The sequence below is a fragment of the Loxodonta africana genome, chromosome 20, assembly GCF_030014295.1.
Source record: "Loxodonta africana isolate mLoxAfr1 chromosome 20, mLoxAfr1.hap2, whole genome shotgun sequence".
NCBI lineage: Eukaryota > Metazoa > Chordata > Mammalia > Proboscidea > Elephantidae > Loxodonta > Loxodonta africana.
Genome location: NC_087361.1, coordinates 78,648,006 through 78,667,439, shown reverse-complemented (window position 1 = coordinate 78,667,439; position 19,434 = coordinate 78,648,006). Strand labels below are relative to the sequence as shown.

The window sequence follows — 19,434 nt, the reverse complement described above, 5'->3', positions numbered from 1 at the left end:
TTCCCAGGCTATATAAGAAACTCTTACAACTCAACAATGGAAAGACGAATGACCCAATTTAAAAAATGGGCAAAGGACTGGAATAGATATTTCTCTAAAAAAGATTTAAAATTCCAATAAACACATGAAAAGATGCTCAACATTATTAGTCATTAGGGAAATGTAAATCAAAACCGCAATAAGATACTACTTTACACCCACTAGAATGGCTATTACCAGAAAATAACAAGCGCTGACCATGATGCACAGAAATTGGAAGCCTCATGTATTGCTGGTGGGAATGTAAAACAGTGTAGGTGCAGCCACTGTGGAAAATAGTTTAGTGTTTCCTCAAAAGGTTAAAAACAGAATCACCATATGACTCAGCAATTCCACCCCTTGGTTTATATGTGAAAGACTTGAAAGTAAGGATTCAAACAGATACTTGTAAACCAATGTTCACTGAGCATTATTCACAATAGGCAAAACATAAAAACAATCCAAGTGTGCATCAACAGATGAATGGATAAACAAAATATGGTATATACATACAGTAGGATATTATTCAGCCATAAAGAGAAATGACATCCGGATACATGCAATGACATGGATAAACCTTGAAAATCTTATGCTGAGTGAAATTAATCAGGCACAAAAAGACAAATATTGTATGATACCACTTAAATGAAACATCTAGAACAGTCAAATACATTGAAAAAAAGTTATTGGTGGTTATCAGGGACTCTGTGGTAAACACCAACAAACTTCTTGTTTTACTGGAAGGGAGGGAAGAATGGGGAGTTATTACTTAAGGAGTACTGATCTTCTGCTTGAGGTGATGAAGAGCTTTGGGAAACAGATAATGGTGATGGTTACAAAATACGGGAAATGTAATTAATGTCACTGAACTGTGCACTTAAAATGGTCAAAATGGTAAATTTTTTTGTTATATATATTTACCACAATAAAAAAAATGGATATCTTTCAAGCTCTATTATTATCTTCTGAACTAGAAAAATACTTAAAACATAGACTAGATCTTATCCTATAATGATATACATGACTTAGCAAGAGTTCATACTGAAAGAAAAGGAGTGAGGAAGAAGAATACTGTATAAAAACATGAAATATAACTCAAAACATCAATATTATGCTTACTCAGTTCTTTAATACACTCAGACTTAATATGTAATGTCACTATTACATAAGGAGTATAAACTAAGCAAAACCACCTGCATCCTGACGGCTTATTTAAATTTTAAAATCTCTGATAGATTGCTGTCACTTTTCTCACAAGAATATTCAAATATCTACAGGTTCTCAAAGGAATAAAAGATTTTTCAGGTTAGATAGCATTTTTCTTCCAAGTGTCCCAATGCTATTATTATATAAGGTACAGTGAGTCTACTTTCAGAGTTTATAAACTATGAAAACAGTAATATTCTTCTATTGCTGACACTTCAGTATGAAACTGATAAAAGAGCCTCATGGTCATTAGTTGAAGTAAAATATTTTCTTTGTGCATGTTATTATACTAATTTATCCTAAAGGTATTAGATACATCTTCAAAAAATATAGCTATTTACCAATGTGCCATTTGTCTATGATTCAGCAACTGCAGATGAAAAATGAAATTGATTTTTTCTAAATTAGACATAGCTGTTTCTAAGGTTTTGATTAAATTTGAACACTTAAAAAAAATTACAGATTTCTGTATTAGTTTTATACATGCTATGAAAAAAATTTTTTTCTCTTACTAAAATTTAAGAAAATTCTCATGGAATGTATTACGGGTGATATAAAAATGGAACCGTGACTTTGGAAGTCTCTAGTTCTACCTATCCCATAGTAGGTGTGCAAATTTTTATGTTATTGCCAACACAATTAAGCAAAAATCCCTCCGTTAGTGAAAAAACGAGCAGAAGGATGGTACCATACAAGCAGCCATATTCCACCAGAAAACCAAATACATACCAACAATTTCCTTAGTAGTAACCATATCTCAAGTGAAAAGGTTCATATTCAAATATGATGAATAGATGTCTAAAATGTCTTAATGACTGTAAAACTGTGAAAGGTGAGTAAAATGGCACTTTCAACCAGGATTTTTAAGTCTCTAACAAGATGACAGTTACAAATCTCTTAAATGAAAGAGTTAAGGCAGGGCTTAATGAATGGTCACTAAAATTACGTATGCCAATCCTGTGCTTGGAGTGCTTCAGCTTAATAACTAAATACCACATTACGTACTGATAATGTTCTAAAGGAATATAATCTAAAAAACGCCTGAAAGACAACTCTTCCAACTTGACAAACTGAGGCCCAGATTACTAACCAATCTTTATTTTAAAAGGAATTTACTTTTTATCCATTAGCAAGACTCAAGGCAGCAAAGACAAGCTTGAGTAATTGAAACAAATGTTGACACCCTAAGTATTCAAAGGAACAGACTTGAGTGTTACTTCTGTGCTATTAGACAGAATAATCAAGTATATGCCTTTGAATACAAAGCAATATTTTAGATGAGGCAAACATTTCTTTAGCATTTGCTGTTAGTCAAAAATATGACTTTTATTTTTAATAGTCTGTGACACAAAAGATAGAAGCACTATTGAAGTCCTTTTATTAGTTATTCAGTGCAATCATTTAAAAGTATTTTTACATCTCTGACACTTTTGTTTGTTTTTGATCAGAGGAGGGTGCTTTTTTTTTTGCTTATGCTAAAGGGACTTCCCTTACCAAATTTACTACTTCTTAAAATTTCATTTTAAATAATAATAGCTAACATATAGAACGTTTACTATATGCCAGGCACTGTTCTAAGTACCTTACGTATATTAACTCATTTTATTCTCTATAGAACCCAAGAGGGATGTAATATTATTTTAACAAATGAGGATACCAAGGCATTAAGAGGTTCATTCGATCAAAGTCATACAGCTAGTCAGTCACAGAGTAAGGATTTGAACCCAGCCAATCTGGTTCCTGAGTCTGTGCTCTTCTTACCACTTTTCTTAAATTTAGTTTGATCTCACAGTTTTGAATTCCTAAAAAGTAGCTAACTTGCTGCTAGCTATAATTTGGGGGAGGGGGGGAAGGAGCACAAAATACCCATTTCTTCATTAGGAAATCACTTTCCAACAACCATAAGGAGTTTTATAAGTTTCTCTGTAATTTACTTTGTCAATGATGCCAGTGTGTCATTTAGAGTGTATAAATTAGGCAAATGTAAGAAAAGTAACAACTTATTTAGAATTGCCATTCCATTTTAAATGCTCCTTTTGTAAAATAAGTTATTCTTTGCCAGTATTTAGTTGTATACGAATCATCCAGGAGGGCTTTCCCTCACAGTCCCCATCCAACTGTTTCCCCAGATATGGGCTTCCTGGCCAATGAGGTTACACGATGAGGCCCTTCCTCCCTCTTCCTTCACCAAGACTCCAATAGTCATACCTGCCACCCTGCCCCTGGCTTGCTCTCCTCTGACCTAACACAAACACCGCCATCAAAGTCATCTTTCTAATACACAGTTCTGAGCAGTTCATTTCCATTGTGCATTAACTAAAGTCAAAACTCTCCAGATCGATACAGAAAGGCCCTTCATGATCTGGTTCTGCATAAGGAATGAATCTTCACTTGTACTGAGTTCTTTTCTTCTTTGAGAACATGGTAAAAGCTAAGGATACTCTCCTCAGAAAAATGCACTTATTCAATCGCTGCCTTCTAGGTTTCTTCTCTGCTTCTCACAGGTTAATAGCCATAACTCTCTTTTATCATTTTCTAACATCATTTTCTTCAATACCAGTATGCAAGAAAGGACCACATGAGTCCCTACCATGATAAGCTCCCAGAGAACATGAGCTTAATACTATCTATTTTTCTGTCCATAAGCCTTAGAAAGTCTGGCATAGTGGTGCTCAATGATAATTTGTTAAATGAAGAAATTATATCCATAAACATATATTAATAAACATAATAAGAAATATATTCCCGTACATTAAAGTGTTTTACCACTGACTTCTATTTTAGATGATTTGCTATGAAGAAACAAATGTATGTACTTAGACAAACCAAAGCTTCCTTTCAACTCAATATATTCACTCGTGCTGCTTGAGGCATTGAGACAAAAAAGCAAAGAGAAGAATTAGAAGGCTGGAGGAAAGAGGATGAAGTCAGTTTGGGCAGTGGTAGTTATCCTGAGTAAACAAAAACATAAGTGGAAATACACAGCATGAAGATCAAGTTATGCCCTCAATTTGTATCACACCCTATGAGATATCTACACTACCAGTTTCCCTTTGAGAAAATTCCTAAGACATTGCATTATTCATTCAGTCTTTCCATAACTGTATACTGAATGACTTCTATGTATCTCCATTTAGAAGAAATGTAAGTTCAGGAAATCAACCTTAAGGAGGGTATGATGTAATAATGAAGGAAAGACAGCACAGAAATATACCACACTGGAGCAAGAGTGGGAGTGTGGAAAGAACAGATTCAAAGCCAGCCTTCCACCTCCGTTCACTACCTGGGGGAACCTTAGTGAGGTGATTTTAACTCTGTGAATATCATTTTCCTCAACTTTAAAACGTGTAATATTTTGAAGGCTTATAAAGATTAAATGAGAGTTCATCCAAAGAGCTTGTCAATGCCTGACACCCAGTGTCAATGATTAGTTATTGTCTTAATAGTGATTTACAATTATGAATATCAACAAAAATAACAACATAAGAAATAAAATAAATAGAATGTAAATAAGGGAGAAAACGTGTTTAAAAATAAGTAAAACTAATTTATAGAAAGAACGGGTCAGTATGAGCTACAACATTCAAGAAAGGCTTCAGGGATCAAGAAGGAATTAAGGAAGGCCATTAAAGGAGAGAAAAACAAAGGGGCTTCTGAGAAGAAAGAACATTATCAATAAAGGTTTGAAAATCTGAGAAGCTGAGGACATTTGGAGCCTCAGGCAGAATTCTCTGAATTCAGACCAAGGTTTAGGAAAGAAGTAAAAGAGAAAACAGACTACTGACTATTGTGAAGAGCCTTGAATGCCAGGTGAAAGGACTGACCCCTAAGGTTCTGGTCTACAGGTTTGATCTTGTCAAATACAAGAGGAAATAATGATTCTTTTTCATGTGTATAAACCATTATAAAATTTTACAAAGTAATATCTATCCTTTCCAATTATACTATAATAAAAAAAATAGCTATCAATAATTTATGAAGAGAAAAAATATGAAAGAATTGTAACTACTATACTCAATCAGAAAATACCGTAAAAATGTCTATTATATAAATGACCAAAATGTCTTTGAAAATAAACACAATTTTGATAAATTATGACACAGGGTAATTTATAACGATAATAGCTAAAGTAAACAAAAAAAAAACTATTTTACACACAACATAGAAATATCATTTTTTCTTAAAACCATTGTTTTGAAAACAAGGAAATAGAAAAAATATCTAAATACATTCAGTATATTTTAAAATTAACTTTCATTCAAAAATAAAGACAAAAGAAATATAAAGGCATTCAAAAAGAAAATACTTTTCCCAATCTTCAAAAAAACCTGCAAGAGAAAAAGGAACGTGGAAGTATCATACATAAAAAGGGAAAATGCAGATAGGTTAACAATTTTATAATAAGATGTAATCTAACAAAAGAAAAGATATTCTATGATAAAATTACATATTTCCCCACAGACACCAGGAATCTGGCTTTCAAGATATAAGGCAGGAGGGGACAGGAAAGCTGGTGATTGGGAACCCAAGGTCAAGAAGAGAGAGTGTTGACATGCTGTGGGGTTGGTAACCAATGTCACAAAACAGTATGTGTACTAGTTGTTTAATAAGAAGCCAGTTTGTTCTGTAAACTTTCATCTATTAAAAAAAAAAAGTAAGATGATAATGAAATCTATTTCAAATGCCTAGCAGGGCTATTGTATGAATGAAATAAGACTACAAGTGAGAGAACACTTAATAAACTAGACACAACTAAGAAAAAACAAAGTTAACAGAACCTTATACCCCTATCTACTTATATAAGCTCCAGAGAGAAAGAACATTAAACTATAAAAGCTGTAGTAACTAATGGAAAAATGGAATATCTTAAAATTTCAACCTGCACATAACACATCAGTAATTTAAATAATTTAAGAAATTTTTTATTTCCATTATCTCATTTACCCAAACCTAAAGTCTTTCACAAATTTCAAAAGTTAAATGAGAAGAAAAATTAGTTTATGAAGATGAGTGTTTAATGTTTAAATGTGGCAAAATTCAAGCAAAGTGATATTTTTAACTTTCCTTACTGTGTTGTAAACTTAAAATCAAACTCTGTTTTTAAAAAAACCTGAGCTAAAATCAACCATTCATTCTTATTATGTTTTAATTGATGTTTAATAATTTGAATATGAATATGTTCTACTGTACTATGGATGACTGGTTTCCAGTCTTTTAAAGATGAAACCCTTATAACTGTCAACAATTTTTGAAGACTATCCCATGTGAGGAAACCCCGGTGGCTTAGTGGTAAAGCGCTATGGCTGTTTACCAAGAGGCTGGCAGTTCGAATCAGCCAGGTGCTCCTTGGAAACTCTATGGAGCAGTTCTACTCTGTCCTATAGGCTCGCTATGAGTCGGAATCGACTCGACGGCAGTCGGTTGGGTATCCCATGTGAAATATACACATTATGTAAAGCACTGAGTTCCATATATCTTTAAAAATATACATATATTTCAAAAGATTAGCATATACACTAGACATAGAGACTGAAGTTGATCTACCCAATGGATTTAAGGACTCCTTGCAATAGCTCAGGAGCCCTAGTGGCACAGTGCTTAAGCACTCGGCTGGTATCCAAAAGGTCAGGAGTTGGAACCCACCAGTGCTCCACTGGAAGAAGATGTGGCAGTCTGCTTCTGTCAAGATCACAGTCTTAGAAACCCTATAGGGCAGTTCTAGTCTGTCCTATTGGTTAACTGTAAGTCAGAATTCACTGGATGGCAAGGGGTCTCATTTTGGTTTGGTGCAATACCTCTAAAATCCCTCAGAGGCACTGGAAGGAAACCACTAATTCAGAAGCCAATTTAGAAAGGATATACTCCATTTCACATTTGTTCAGTGCTCCACAGTTAACTACACGGTTTATACACCAACCCTGTAAGGTAGAAGGGGAAGGTATAAGAAATCTCATTCTATAGATAAGACAACCAAAGTCTAGATAAGCTAAGAAAATGGGCCATGGTTACACAGCTTAATAATGGTGGAACTCCTATTTGATAGCAGATCTCCTTATTACTTATTACTAATGTTTTTACTGATTATAACTTATTCATCTGGTCATGGAAGAATAGTATGAAACATGGCTACAATTCTGCATAATAATCATTTTGGGGGTATTAAAAAAGAAATGGCAAAATGCACTATAATAAGCTAAATAGATAACCCACTTTTGACAAGTGTTATGAATTAGGAAGACAACAAATTTCCAAATACTGCAAAATTTTCATTCTAATTTTTTAAACTTTCATTTTGTACTCCTCATTTCGAAACTAGATTGTCATTAATAATAAGTCTAATTGTCTAGTTTATTTCTTAATGATCTCAGAGTTGGGTAAATACTTTAAAATACATTAGCACAATTTATTAATCAGTTAAGGATAGGTATTCTATTTTAGAACAATGAATAAGGAGAAATGCAAAAGTGCCGGAAATATTAACTAAAGGTTACTAGAAGAACTAAAAGCAGAAAGTCAAGAAATATTGGAGATGGAACAACTTTTTAAAGCATATTATTTTGGATTTTAAAAGACCTTCATGGTATTCTTTTAAGGTGTGATATTAAAATGTTTCCTTTTTCTGCCTTATTTCAAAGAACCGTAAAAAGCAAAATTAAAATAGTGATGAAATAAAATGCTTACAGGTTTGTATCTCAGTGCATCTCTGTAAGATCCAAACAAAGCAGCCTGTGCCCTAAGAAAGGCCCTAGCTACTCCATCACCCGTAGCTGTAGACTGCTTCTTCAGTTTATTTTTCAAGGCCGAGACCTGCATGACAGAGAGGAACAGTTAAATTAACACCTCAGAAAGTGGTACAGCGAGGTACGAACCCAATCAGCAGGCAAACCACAGCGTCTGCAGGTCAGCCAAAACCTCATCCTCCTCCCGATAGCTTATCTTTGTTAACTGCAGAGAGCACCTGCTGGTCTGGTAATTGAAACGAAAGCAGGAGATGATAGCAACATGCTAATGCAAATTGGTTTATGCTCTCTTTTTTTTCCCAAGGCCTCTTGACATAAATAAGCTTTAATTATTTTACAGTAAACTGCTTGTGAGCCACTTTTCTGCAGATTTTTAGCAATTACAACATGTGTCTACTTGTTTTGAGATGAAACCGGTTGGATATCTTTCATTTCTGCTATGTAAGGTTATTTGTTACAGGTCTTCCAGGATCACTTACCATTTAATTTTATTTTGGGAAGCCTAATTTGCATATATAATTTTCCAGTCATCTGTTGAACAATTTCCATTATGCGAGATTAAAAAAAGCTAAAAGTTATGGAAAACCTAAGATGCATCATGGATATGTTATGCAAATTTTATACACTGTCTTACTTAACCTTCATAACAGTCTTCTAAAACAGGCATTCGCATTCCAATTTATGAAGAAAAAGAGGCTCAAGGATGTGAATTAATTTGCCTTCACAATTTCGTTAGTAAGTGGTAGAGCTATGATTTAAACCCAGCTCTGTCCAGTTTTTCCCACTACCACTTGCTAGGTCTAAGTTCAATGTCATTGCCTTATGAACCAGTAATCACGCTAAAATATTCATATTTTGAAACCTAGGAAAAACTTATCTATAAATTTACAAAATTAAAGAGGCATTTTAATTTGTTATAATTTTTCATACTTTTTCCATAGCTTAGTGTCATGTTTTGCATATTTTACAGGATGCGTATAATTTACCCACAGCTCCTACTTAGAGGAGTATTTGTCAGATCACACTCCTGATGATGATCATACTCTTATTTTTTTAAAGCAGAGGAGATGTGACATGTTCCTACACATACAACTCACTCGACCAATTAACTTAAAAATACTGATCCTCATATACACTCCATCAATGCTCAACATGGAAATGTGAAGTCGTGTAAAAATTGTTTTCTTAAGGGAAAAAAAAAACGCTGATGGAACCAATTCTGGTTGGATAGCTTCTTCAACAGCATGTTCATATCCTTACGAAACTACCGTATAACAGAATAATGTCGTTTCTCCTTTACGTATATATGCAAGAAGGAATATTTTTATTTCTTTATGCAAGTAGTCCTGACTTCTCTTGTAGATGATGATTGTAACTGAAGTGTCAACCTAATGAACAACTAAACTTTGAATAATGCTAATGAGAAATGAACACAGCATCAGAGGAAAGACCAGCTCTACAGGTGATAAACCTTCACAGTAGTGACATTTTTCAGTGTAAAGTCACAGTTACGGTGATCTGTTCAAAGAAAGAGGCCCCCATTGGGTCCAATTAGATGAGATGAGTCAGAATTATAACCATAGTTTTGAAAAAATTATTGAGTTATGATGTTAATAATCTATGCAGATAGGCCTTTGCAGTATAGGTCTTCTCCCCATAGCTGTGATCTTTTCAGTTTATATGCAAGCTCTATAGATTCAGATAAAAGTTCAGAGCCTAATTCATTTAGTCCACAAAGTGCATAAACCAGGATTCATTTAAGAGGGTGTTTTTTAAATTAAAATCTAACCTCAATAAATGCACATTTTTAGGAAACCCAAGACTCAGAACAGTAAATACAGTTGAAGGATGCAAAAAACAAATCTTCTGACTTAACGTCATTTATTCTGAAGTTTGTAATAATGCTATTTTTTTTAAATGGTTTGATATGCCTTTAAGGAAAAACCAGTGGAAATGAATATAAGTACGTGTATTTATTGCAAATTGCTGCAAACAGAAAAGGCTTATGATGAAAGGACTATGATTCCAGTCTTTCAAAGTATTATAGAAGTAAAGGGTTGGGTGTTTTTAAATTTTTACTTTAAAAAATAAAAAATAATAATAAAGTCACACTTTATATTTTTGTAAAAGAAAATTCCTCAAAATGTATTTTTACATAAAGCATGGAATTGACAATCCAGTTCTCCACAAATCAAGAATACAATAATCTTAAAACAATCATAACACATATGGGCACAGATGGAAACCCTGGTAGTATAGTGGTTAAGTGCTATGGCTGCTAACCAAAAGGTCAGCAGTTCAAATCTGCCAGGCACTCCTTGGAAACTCTACGCGGCAGTTCTACTCTGTCTTATAGGGTCGCTATGAGTCAGAATTGACTCGACGGTAGTGGGTTTGGTTTTTGGTATGGGCACAGAAATGGAGGCAAGTCAAAACGTTCCTTAGCCTTTTTTACCCAAGACCTTGACTACTTAATTGCTGCTTGAGTTATGCACAAGCCCTTCCTAAACAAATCAGAAATGTGTGGCCTTCATTTCTAAAACTAGTCAGTCAGTGACAGTGCCTGAGCTCCATTTGGATGTGTAGGAAAAAGATAAGACTTGTTCTCAAACCGCACCGTACAATATGGTAGCCACTAGCCACACACGCACTTGCAATGTGACTAGCCCAAACTCAGATTTGCTGTACGTGTAAAACATACACTGCATTTTAAAGACAGCTAAAATATATACATATTTATGTAAATATACATATAAATATCAATAATTTTTGTTATGTACATCTTTTTTCAATAATTTTTATATTGATTACATGTTGAATATTTTTAATGTATCAGTTTAAATAAAGTATATTACTAAAAAACAATCTCACCTATTTCTTATGTTTTTAACACAACTATTAGAAAATTTTAAAACATATTTGTGGCACACATTATATTTTATCGGTCAGTGGTATTATAAATGAGCATACTATCTTATTTCATATAGAAATGTAAGATTAAAAAGTTGCTTAGGAAGAAATATGGTTGTATTTTTCATGTGCCTATTTCTACATTATTTCAATTTCCTAAACTACATAAAACAAGTTTTTCCTTCATGTACTCTAGTGGGCTTCGACTGTCAGTAGATCTGAGATCACTTCTGTTTTTCAGAGACCAGATAGGCAACTTAGTTGAGTATTTATGTATGTTGAAATGAATGCTCAAAAAATAGCCTGTAGAAATAAAATAGCTTTTTTTAAAAATCAGATTCAGATAAAATGATATTAATCTACTATAAAATGACCGTGTCAACCTTGCTGTTTTCCTGGCCTTTCGATCACTGGAGTAAATTACCACCAGTTGCCACTGCCCTTTGCACTGCTAATTAGCTTTTAGCAGTTTTTATCTATAAAAATGGTACTGTCTCTTCTGTACTTTTTCAATACTCATTCTGGGAAATAGCATTTTCTGCTTTAATATTCAAACTTCTAACTTTAGTTATAAATAAATGGACATCTTCCCAAGAAACCCTAAAGATTATTCTCACTTATAACTCTGAATTCAGAAACCACTTGGAACCTTGTCACATGGCTATTACTGCAAAATCTTACTGAGACTGAAAAAAGTATCAACTGTTCTCTCCTTTTCTTCAAGTCTGCTAGCCTCAATATCCTCTAATGGCTAAAGTTTACTTCAGAACTGACATTTTATTTGTTGTTTTTAGATAGTTTTCAGTCTACAAATAATTTTTTTTTTTTGTCTAGTTAGGTACAGCACTACTTCCAAAAAAAAAAAAAAGAAACAAAAGTTAAACAGTGAAAAGGAACTTCAGAAATAAACATCGTTTCACTTTGCTTATCAAATGTTTAGATGCCTTTCATACAATGAGAATGCAACGCCTCTAAGCAGCCATCCAGGGGAGGAATTATGACCTGGGGTTTTAGCACAGTGAGAGTTCACCGCAACATGAATAATACCACCACCAAGTCTCCACTTCTACTCTCTTAGCACTAAAATGACTATGAATAAAAAGAGGGAATTACACAAGTAAACACAGCAAACAGGTATAAATTAAAAGGGTATAAGTCACGTGCATGTAGTCTGAGGAATGAAATAACTATCCCAACTCAGAGTTAGTCAGGAAGAGCGAGCATATAAGGAAAGTGAGTTTTGCAAAGAAGTAACAGATTTTTTCTTACTTGACTTTTAGATGAGTCTTCGAAAGAAAAATAAATGAACTGCTACGTCAGAAATTTTAATTTTACTTTTCTAGGATAACAAAGAGAAACATCAGGATAAAGAACAGAAGATAAAAATTGTTTTTCTTCATGTTAGGTGCCAACCACAGAACGAAACACTGCCCAGTCCTGTACCATGCTCACGGTCGTTGTTATGCTTGAGCCCATTGTTGCAGCCACCGTGTCAATCCATCTCATTGAGGGTCTTCCTCTTTTTTGCTGACCCTCTACTTTACCAATCATGATGTCCTTCTCCAGGGGCTGATCCTTCCCGACATGTCCGAAGTATGTACGACTCAGTCTCACCATCCTTGCTTCTAAGAAGCATTCTGGTTGTACTTCTTCCAAGACAGATTTCTTTGTTCTTTTGGCAGTCCATGGTATATTCAATATGCTTTACCAACACCACAATTCAAAGGTGTCAATTCTTCTTTGGTCTTCCTTACTCATTGTCCAGCTTTGCATGCATATGATGTGACTAAAAATACCATGGTTTGGATCAGGCACACCTTAGTCTCCAAGATTGACATCTTTGCTTTTCAATACTTTAAAGAGATCTCTTACAGCAGATCTGCCCAACACAATGCATCTTTTGATTTCCTGACTGCTGATTCCATGGGTGTTGATTGTGGATCCAAGTAAAATGAAATCCTTGACAAATTCAATCTTCTCCCCATTTATCATGATGTTGCTTATTGGTCCAGTTGTGAGGATTTTTCTTTATGTTGAGGTGCAATCCATCCTGAAGGCTACGGTCTTTGATCTTCATCAGTAAGTGCTTCAAGTTCTCTCCACTTTCAGCAAGCAAGGCTGTATAATCTCAGTAATGCAGGTTATTAATGAGTCTTCCTCCAATCCTGACGCCCCGTCCTTCTTCATATAGTCCAGCTTCTCGGATTATTTGCTCAGCATAGAGATTGAATAGGTTTGGTGAGAGAACACAACCCTGACACACATCTTTCTTGACTTTAAACCATGCAGCATCTCCTTGTTCTGTCTGAACAACTGCCTCTTGATCTATGTACACATTCCTCATGAGCACAATTAAGTGTTCTGGAAGTCTCATTCTTTGTAATATCATTCACAATTTGTTATGATCCACACAGTCGAATGTCTTTGCATAGTCAATGAAACATCTTTCTGGTATTCTCTGCTTTCAGCCAAGATCCATCAGACATCAGCAGTGATATCCCTGATTCCACATCCTCTTCTAAATCTGGCCTGAATTTCTGGCAGTTCCCTGTCAATATACTGCTACAGCCACTTTTGAATGACCTTCAGCAAAATTTTACTTTCGTGTGATATTAATGATAAAAAAAAAAAAATACTGTCTGATAATTTCTGTATTTGGTTGGATTACCTTTCTTGGGAATAGGTGAGCACTTCCAGCATCCATTTGTTGAAACATCTCAATTGATATTCCGTCAATTCCTGGAGCCTTGTTTTTTGCCAATGCCTTCAGTGCAGCTTGGACTTCTTCCTCCAGTACCGTCATTTCCTGATCATATGCTACCTCTTGAAATGGTTGGACGTCAACCAATTCCTTTTTGTATAATGACTCAGTGTATTCCTTCCATCTTCTTTTGATGCTTCCTGCATCATTTAATATTTTTCCCGTATTTCCTTCACTACTGTAACTAGAGGGTTCATTTTTTTCTTCAGTTCTTTCAGGTTGAGAAATGCCAAGATTGTTCTTCCCTTTCAGTTTTCTATCTCCAAATCTTTGCAGATGTCATTGTAATGCTTTACTTTGTCTTCTTGAGCTGCCCTTTGAAATCTTCTGTTCAGTTCTTTTACTTCATCATTTCTTACTTTTACTTTAACTACTCAACGTTCAAGAGCAAGTTTCAGAGTCTTTTCTGACATCCGTTTTGGTCTTTTCTTTCTTTCCTGTATTTTTAATGACCTCTTGCTGTCTTCATGTACGATGTCCTTGATGTCATTCCACAACTGCTCTGGCCTTTGGTCATTAGTGCTCAACACATCAAATCTATTCTTGAGATGGTCTCTACATTCAGGTCGGATATATTCAAGGTTGTACTTAGACTATTGTGGACTTGTTCTACTTGAACAGTTTCAACCTGAACTTACATATGAGCAACTGACGCTCTGTTCCACAGTCAGCCCTGGTCTTGTTCTGACTGATGATACTGAGTTTTTCCATCTTCTCTTTCCACAGATGTAGTCTATTTGATTCTTGTGTATTCTGTCTAGTGAGGTCCATGTGTATACTGGCAGTTTATGTCGGTGAAAAAAGGTATTTGCAATGGAGACATCATTGGTCTTCCAAAATTCTATCATGCATTCTCTGGCATCATTTCTATCACCAAGCCCATATTTTCCAACTACCGAGCCTTCTTCTTTGTTTCCAACTTCCACATTTCAATCACCAGTAATTATCAATGCGTGTTCAATCAATTTCAGACTGTAGAAGCTGGTAAAAATCTTCAATTTCTTCATATTTGGCCTTAGAGGTTGGTGTGTAAATTTGAGTAATAATATTAATTGCTCTTCCTTGTAGGCGTATGGATATTATGCTATCACTGACAGCATTGTACTTCAGGATCATGAAATGTTCTTTTTGATGATGAATGCAATGCTATTCCTCTTCAAGCTGTCATTCCCAACATAGACCATACGACTGTCTGATTTAAAATGGTCAATACCAGTCTATTTCAGCTCACTAATACCTAAAAAAAAAAAACCAAACCCATTGCCGTTGAGTCGATTCAGACTCACAGCAACCCGACACAACGGAGTAGAAATGCCCCATAGAGTTTCCAAGGAGCACCTGGTGGATTTGAACTGCCAGCCTTTTGGTTCCCAGATGTAGCACTTAGCCACTACACCACCAGGGTTTCCTCACTAATGCCTAGGATATCGATATTGACGCATTCCACTTCATTTCTGACGATTTCCAATTTTCCTAGATTCATACTTCGTACATTCCACGTTCCGATTATTAATAGACGTTTGCAGCTGTTTCTTCTCATTTTGAGTCGTGCAAAGTTATAAAGTTGAAGCCTTTTATTCTCCCATAAAAAAGTTATGAATATCATATGAATAGGTATTAAAACCATACATGTCCTTAATCCTGCTAATGTTTAGCTTTCTAAGAAACAAAATTAACCCTTCCCTCCTAATATAATAATTTCCTAACGATTCACAATTTGAGGATCCAAACAACATCGTCTAAAATTTATCAAATGACAAGCATAAAATACAATCACCTACTTAGGGTATCATTACATTGTTTCTTTGTATGCTTAAATTATTCATCAAAACCTAACTAAGAGTCGGAGCCAAGATGGCGGAATAGACAGATGCTTCTGGCGAGCTCTCTTTACAACAAAGACTGGAAAAAACAAGTAAAACGAGTATATTTGTGACAAGCTGGGAGCCCTGAGCATCAAAGGCAAGCTTGGACAACGAACTAAGGGGCAGGGGGAGGAAGAGGCCGTTCAGAAGCGGAGAGCAGTTATCAGACCTGACTCGCAGGGAGCCCTTAGGTACCATTCCCAGAGCAGTGGCAGCGGTGGCAGTAGGCTGGTACTAGCCTTCAGCCGCAGTTTACTCAGGGAGAAACAGCCAGCCACAGGGCCCACTCACACCTCTGGAACCTGAGGAGAAAGGTGCTCTCGGCAAAAGCTAAGTACTTGCGTATATTTTACTGCACCCCCACCTCAGCCCCAAGCCAGCTTCAGCTGCTGAATCCCTAGGACTGAGATACACCCTGCTGAGCACCTAGAGCCGTCCTCCAGGCCTTGGGGAAGGAAAAAATATGCAACTGGGGGGAAAAGATAATTTGCTGGCTCCATTAACTGGGGGTGCTCAGGACAGAAGCGGCTACTGTCCAGGCATAAACCGTCCATGGACCTTGCGCACCTATCCCTTCTGCATGGACCTGTGTGGGCCTATTTCAGGAGAATAGGCACTTGTTGGCAAGCTCCACTCATTTCAGCTGTGCGGTGGAGACGTGGGTATTTGATGTTTGACATAGCTTTGCCTATTAAACAAGGTCCTCATCTACCCACAACAGGGACCTAAGGACTGGTAGCTCCACTCAGGTCACCCAGCCATGCACAACAGGGGTCCAAAGATAACTGATACATCCCAGTCCTTACAACAAAAACGTTGGGTGCCCATGGTCCCTCTGCAGAACCCACCCAGCAGCATGCTCTAGGGAACAGAGATGCGTTTTCCTCAGAGACACTTGGGGGTCGGTTCTCAGCCCCCTGCCTTGTTCAGAGCGTGACCCCCTGCTGTAATCAGATACTGGAATACACGCCAATCACCCCTGCCCCTCTAAGACTGTAGGACAGAGCCTGTACCACACACTTGATATGAGCTACCTGGACACCTGAGCTGAATTCATACAAGAAAACTGAATGGACTCCTAGACTGATATACCTGGTAACAGCTCTAGCCAGCTGGGGACGGGACACCAGAGCTCCAAAGGTGAAAATAATCAAGCTAGCTCACTCAAGCAACCCATAGGGGTATACCAGAATAAAACAAAGTAAGCAGCTACAACACAGTAAGCAAGCATAAACTAATACAATAACTTATAGACGGCTCGGAGACAACAGTCAATATCAAGGCACATAAAGAAACAGACCAAGATCACCTCAACAGGCTCTCAAAACAAAGAATCCAGGGATCTTCTAGATGGAAGTGCATTCCTGGAATTACCAGATGCAGAATACAAAAGTTTAATACACAGAACCCTTCAAGACATCAGGAAGGAAACGAGGCAATACGCAGAACGAGCCAAGGAACACACAGATAAAACAACTGAAGAAATCAGAAAGATTATTCAGGAACATAATGAAAAGTTTAATAAGCTGGAAAAATCCATAGACAGACAGCAATCAGAAATTCAGAAGATTAACAATTACAGAATTAGATAACTCAATAGAAAGTCAGAGAGGCAGAATTGAGCAAGGAGAAGCTAGAATTTCTGAACTTGAAGATAAATCACTTGGCACTAATACATTTGAAGAAAAATCAGATAAAAGAATTTTTAAAAAATGAAGAAACCTTAAGAATCCTGTGGGACTCTATCAAGAGAAATAACCTACGAGTGACTGGAGTACCAGAACAGGGAGGGATAATAGAAAATACAGAGAAAATTGTTGAGGATTTGTTGGCAGAAAACTTCCCTGATACTGTGAAAGACGAGACGATATCTATCCAAGATGCTCATCGAACTCCACACAAGGTAGATCTTAAAAGAAAGTCACCAAGACATATTATAATCAAGCTTCCCAAGACCAAACATAAAGAGACAATTATAACAGCAGCAAGGGATAAAAGAAAAGTCACCTACAAGGGAGAGCCAATAAGAATAAGCTCGGACTACTCAGCAGAAACCATGCAGGCAAGAAGGCAATGGGACGACATATTTAAAAAATTGCCAGCCAAGAATCATATATCCATCAAAACCGTCTCTTAAATATGAAGGTGAAATCAAGACTTTTCCAGATAAACACAAGTTGAGGGAATTCGTAAAAACCAAACCAAAACTACAAGAAATACTAAAGGGAGTTCTTTGGTTAGAAAATCAATAATATCAGGTATTGAAACAAGGCTAGAACACTGGGCAGAGCAACCAGAAGTCAGCCCAAACAGGGAAATCCAAAAAAAAAAAAAACAAAATGAAAAAAAAAAAAAAGCCCAACACAGGGTAACGATGACATTATTATATAAAAGAAGACAATATTAAAATAATAAACAGGGACTAAGAAATGTAATCATACACCTTCTGTATGGAGAGGAAGATACAGCAATACACGTTAGTTATACATTTAGAAAAACAGGGATAAATAAGTTAACCGCAAAGGAGACAAACTACCCTACTCATCAAAATAAAATACAGACTCAGCAGAAACAAAATCAACAACAACAAATATGAGGAAAGGACAATATATAAAGAAAATCTACTCAGCACATAAAATCAAATGGGAAAAAGAAACTGTCAACACACAAAAAAAGACCTCAAAATGATACCACTAAATTCATACCTATCCATAATTACTCTAAATGTAAATGGACTAAATGCACCAATAAACAGACAGAGAGTGGCAGAATGGATTAAAAAACAAGATCCGTCTATACATTGCCTACAAGAGACACACCTCAGAATTAGAGACACAAACAAACAAAAACTCAAAGGATAGGGAAAAAAAACATATCAAGCAAACAACAATCAAAAAAGAGCAGGAGTAAAAAAAAAAACCCACTGCTGTCAAATCGATTCCGACTCATACCGACCCCATAGGGCAGAGGAGAACTGCCCCATAGAGTTTCCAAGCAGTGCCTGGCGGATTTGAATTGCCGACATCTTGGTTAGCAGCTGTAGCACTTAACCACTACACCACTAGGGTTTCCTAAATTTCTAATTTTCTAAATTTCTGAAAAAATAGACTTTAAAGTTAAATCCATCAGAAAGGATAAGGAAGGACACTATAGAATGATTAAAGGGACAATACACCAAGAAGAGATAACCATATTAAATATTTATGCACCCAATGACAGGGCTGCAAGATACATAAAACAAACTCTATCAGCATTGAAAATGAGATAGACAGCTCCACAATAATTGTAGGAGACGTCAACACAGCACTTTCAGTGAAGGACAGGACATCCAGAAAGAAGCTCAATAAAGACACGGAAGATCTAAATGCCACAATCAACCACCTTGACCTCGTAGGCATATATAGAACACTCGATCCAACAATAACCAGGTATACTTTCTTTTCTAGCGCACATGGAACATTCTCTAGAATAGACCACATATTAGGTCATAAAGCAAGCCTTAGCAGAATCCAAAACAATGAAATATTACAATGCATCTTCTCTGACCATAAGGCCATAAAAGTGGAAATCAGTAACAGGCAAAGCAGGGAAAAGAAATCAAACACTTGGAAACTGAACAATACCCTCCCGAAAAAAGACTGGATTATGGATGACATTAAGGATGGAATAAAGAAATTCATAGAATCCAATGAGAATGAAAACACTTCCTATCAGAATCTTTGGGACACAGCAAAAGAGGTACTCAGAGGCCAATTTATATCAATAAACGCACACATTCAAAAAGGAGAAAGGGCCGAAATCAAAGAATTATCCCTACAACCTGAACAAATAGAAAGAGAGCAACAAAAGAAACCCACAGGCAACAGAAGAAAACAAATAATAAAAATTAGAGCTGAACTAAATGAAACTGAAAACACAACAACAATTGAAAAAA

General features: G+C 35.9%; 1 protein-coding gene across 15 annotated transcripts in view; it reads right to left on the bottom strand.

Annotated features, from left to right (window-relative positions):
• Positions 1 to 19,434, bottom strand: part of DENND1B (DENN domain containing 1B) — a 287,699-nt gene that overhangs the window by 80,717 nt on the left and 187,548 nt on the right. For 14 of the 15 annotated variants that reach the window (XM_064273444.1, XM_064273448.1, XM_064273449.1 and 11 more), the window contains one exon: positions 7,906 to 8,031. The exons of the other annotated variant lie outside the window; for it this stretch is intronic. In XM_064273444.1, the coding sequence (XP_064129514.1) occupies positions 7,906 to 8,031 (126 nt within the window). The remainder of the gene's footprint in view (positions 1 to 7,905; positions 8,032 to 19,434) is intronic. 15 annotated transcript variants of the gene reach the window in all.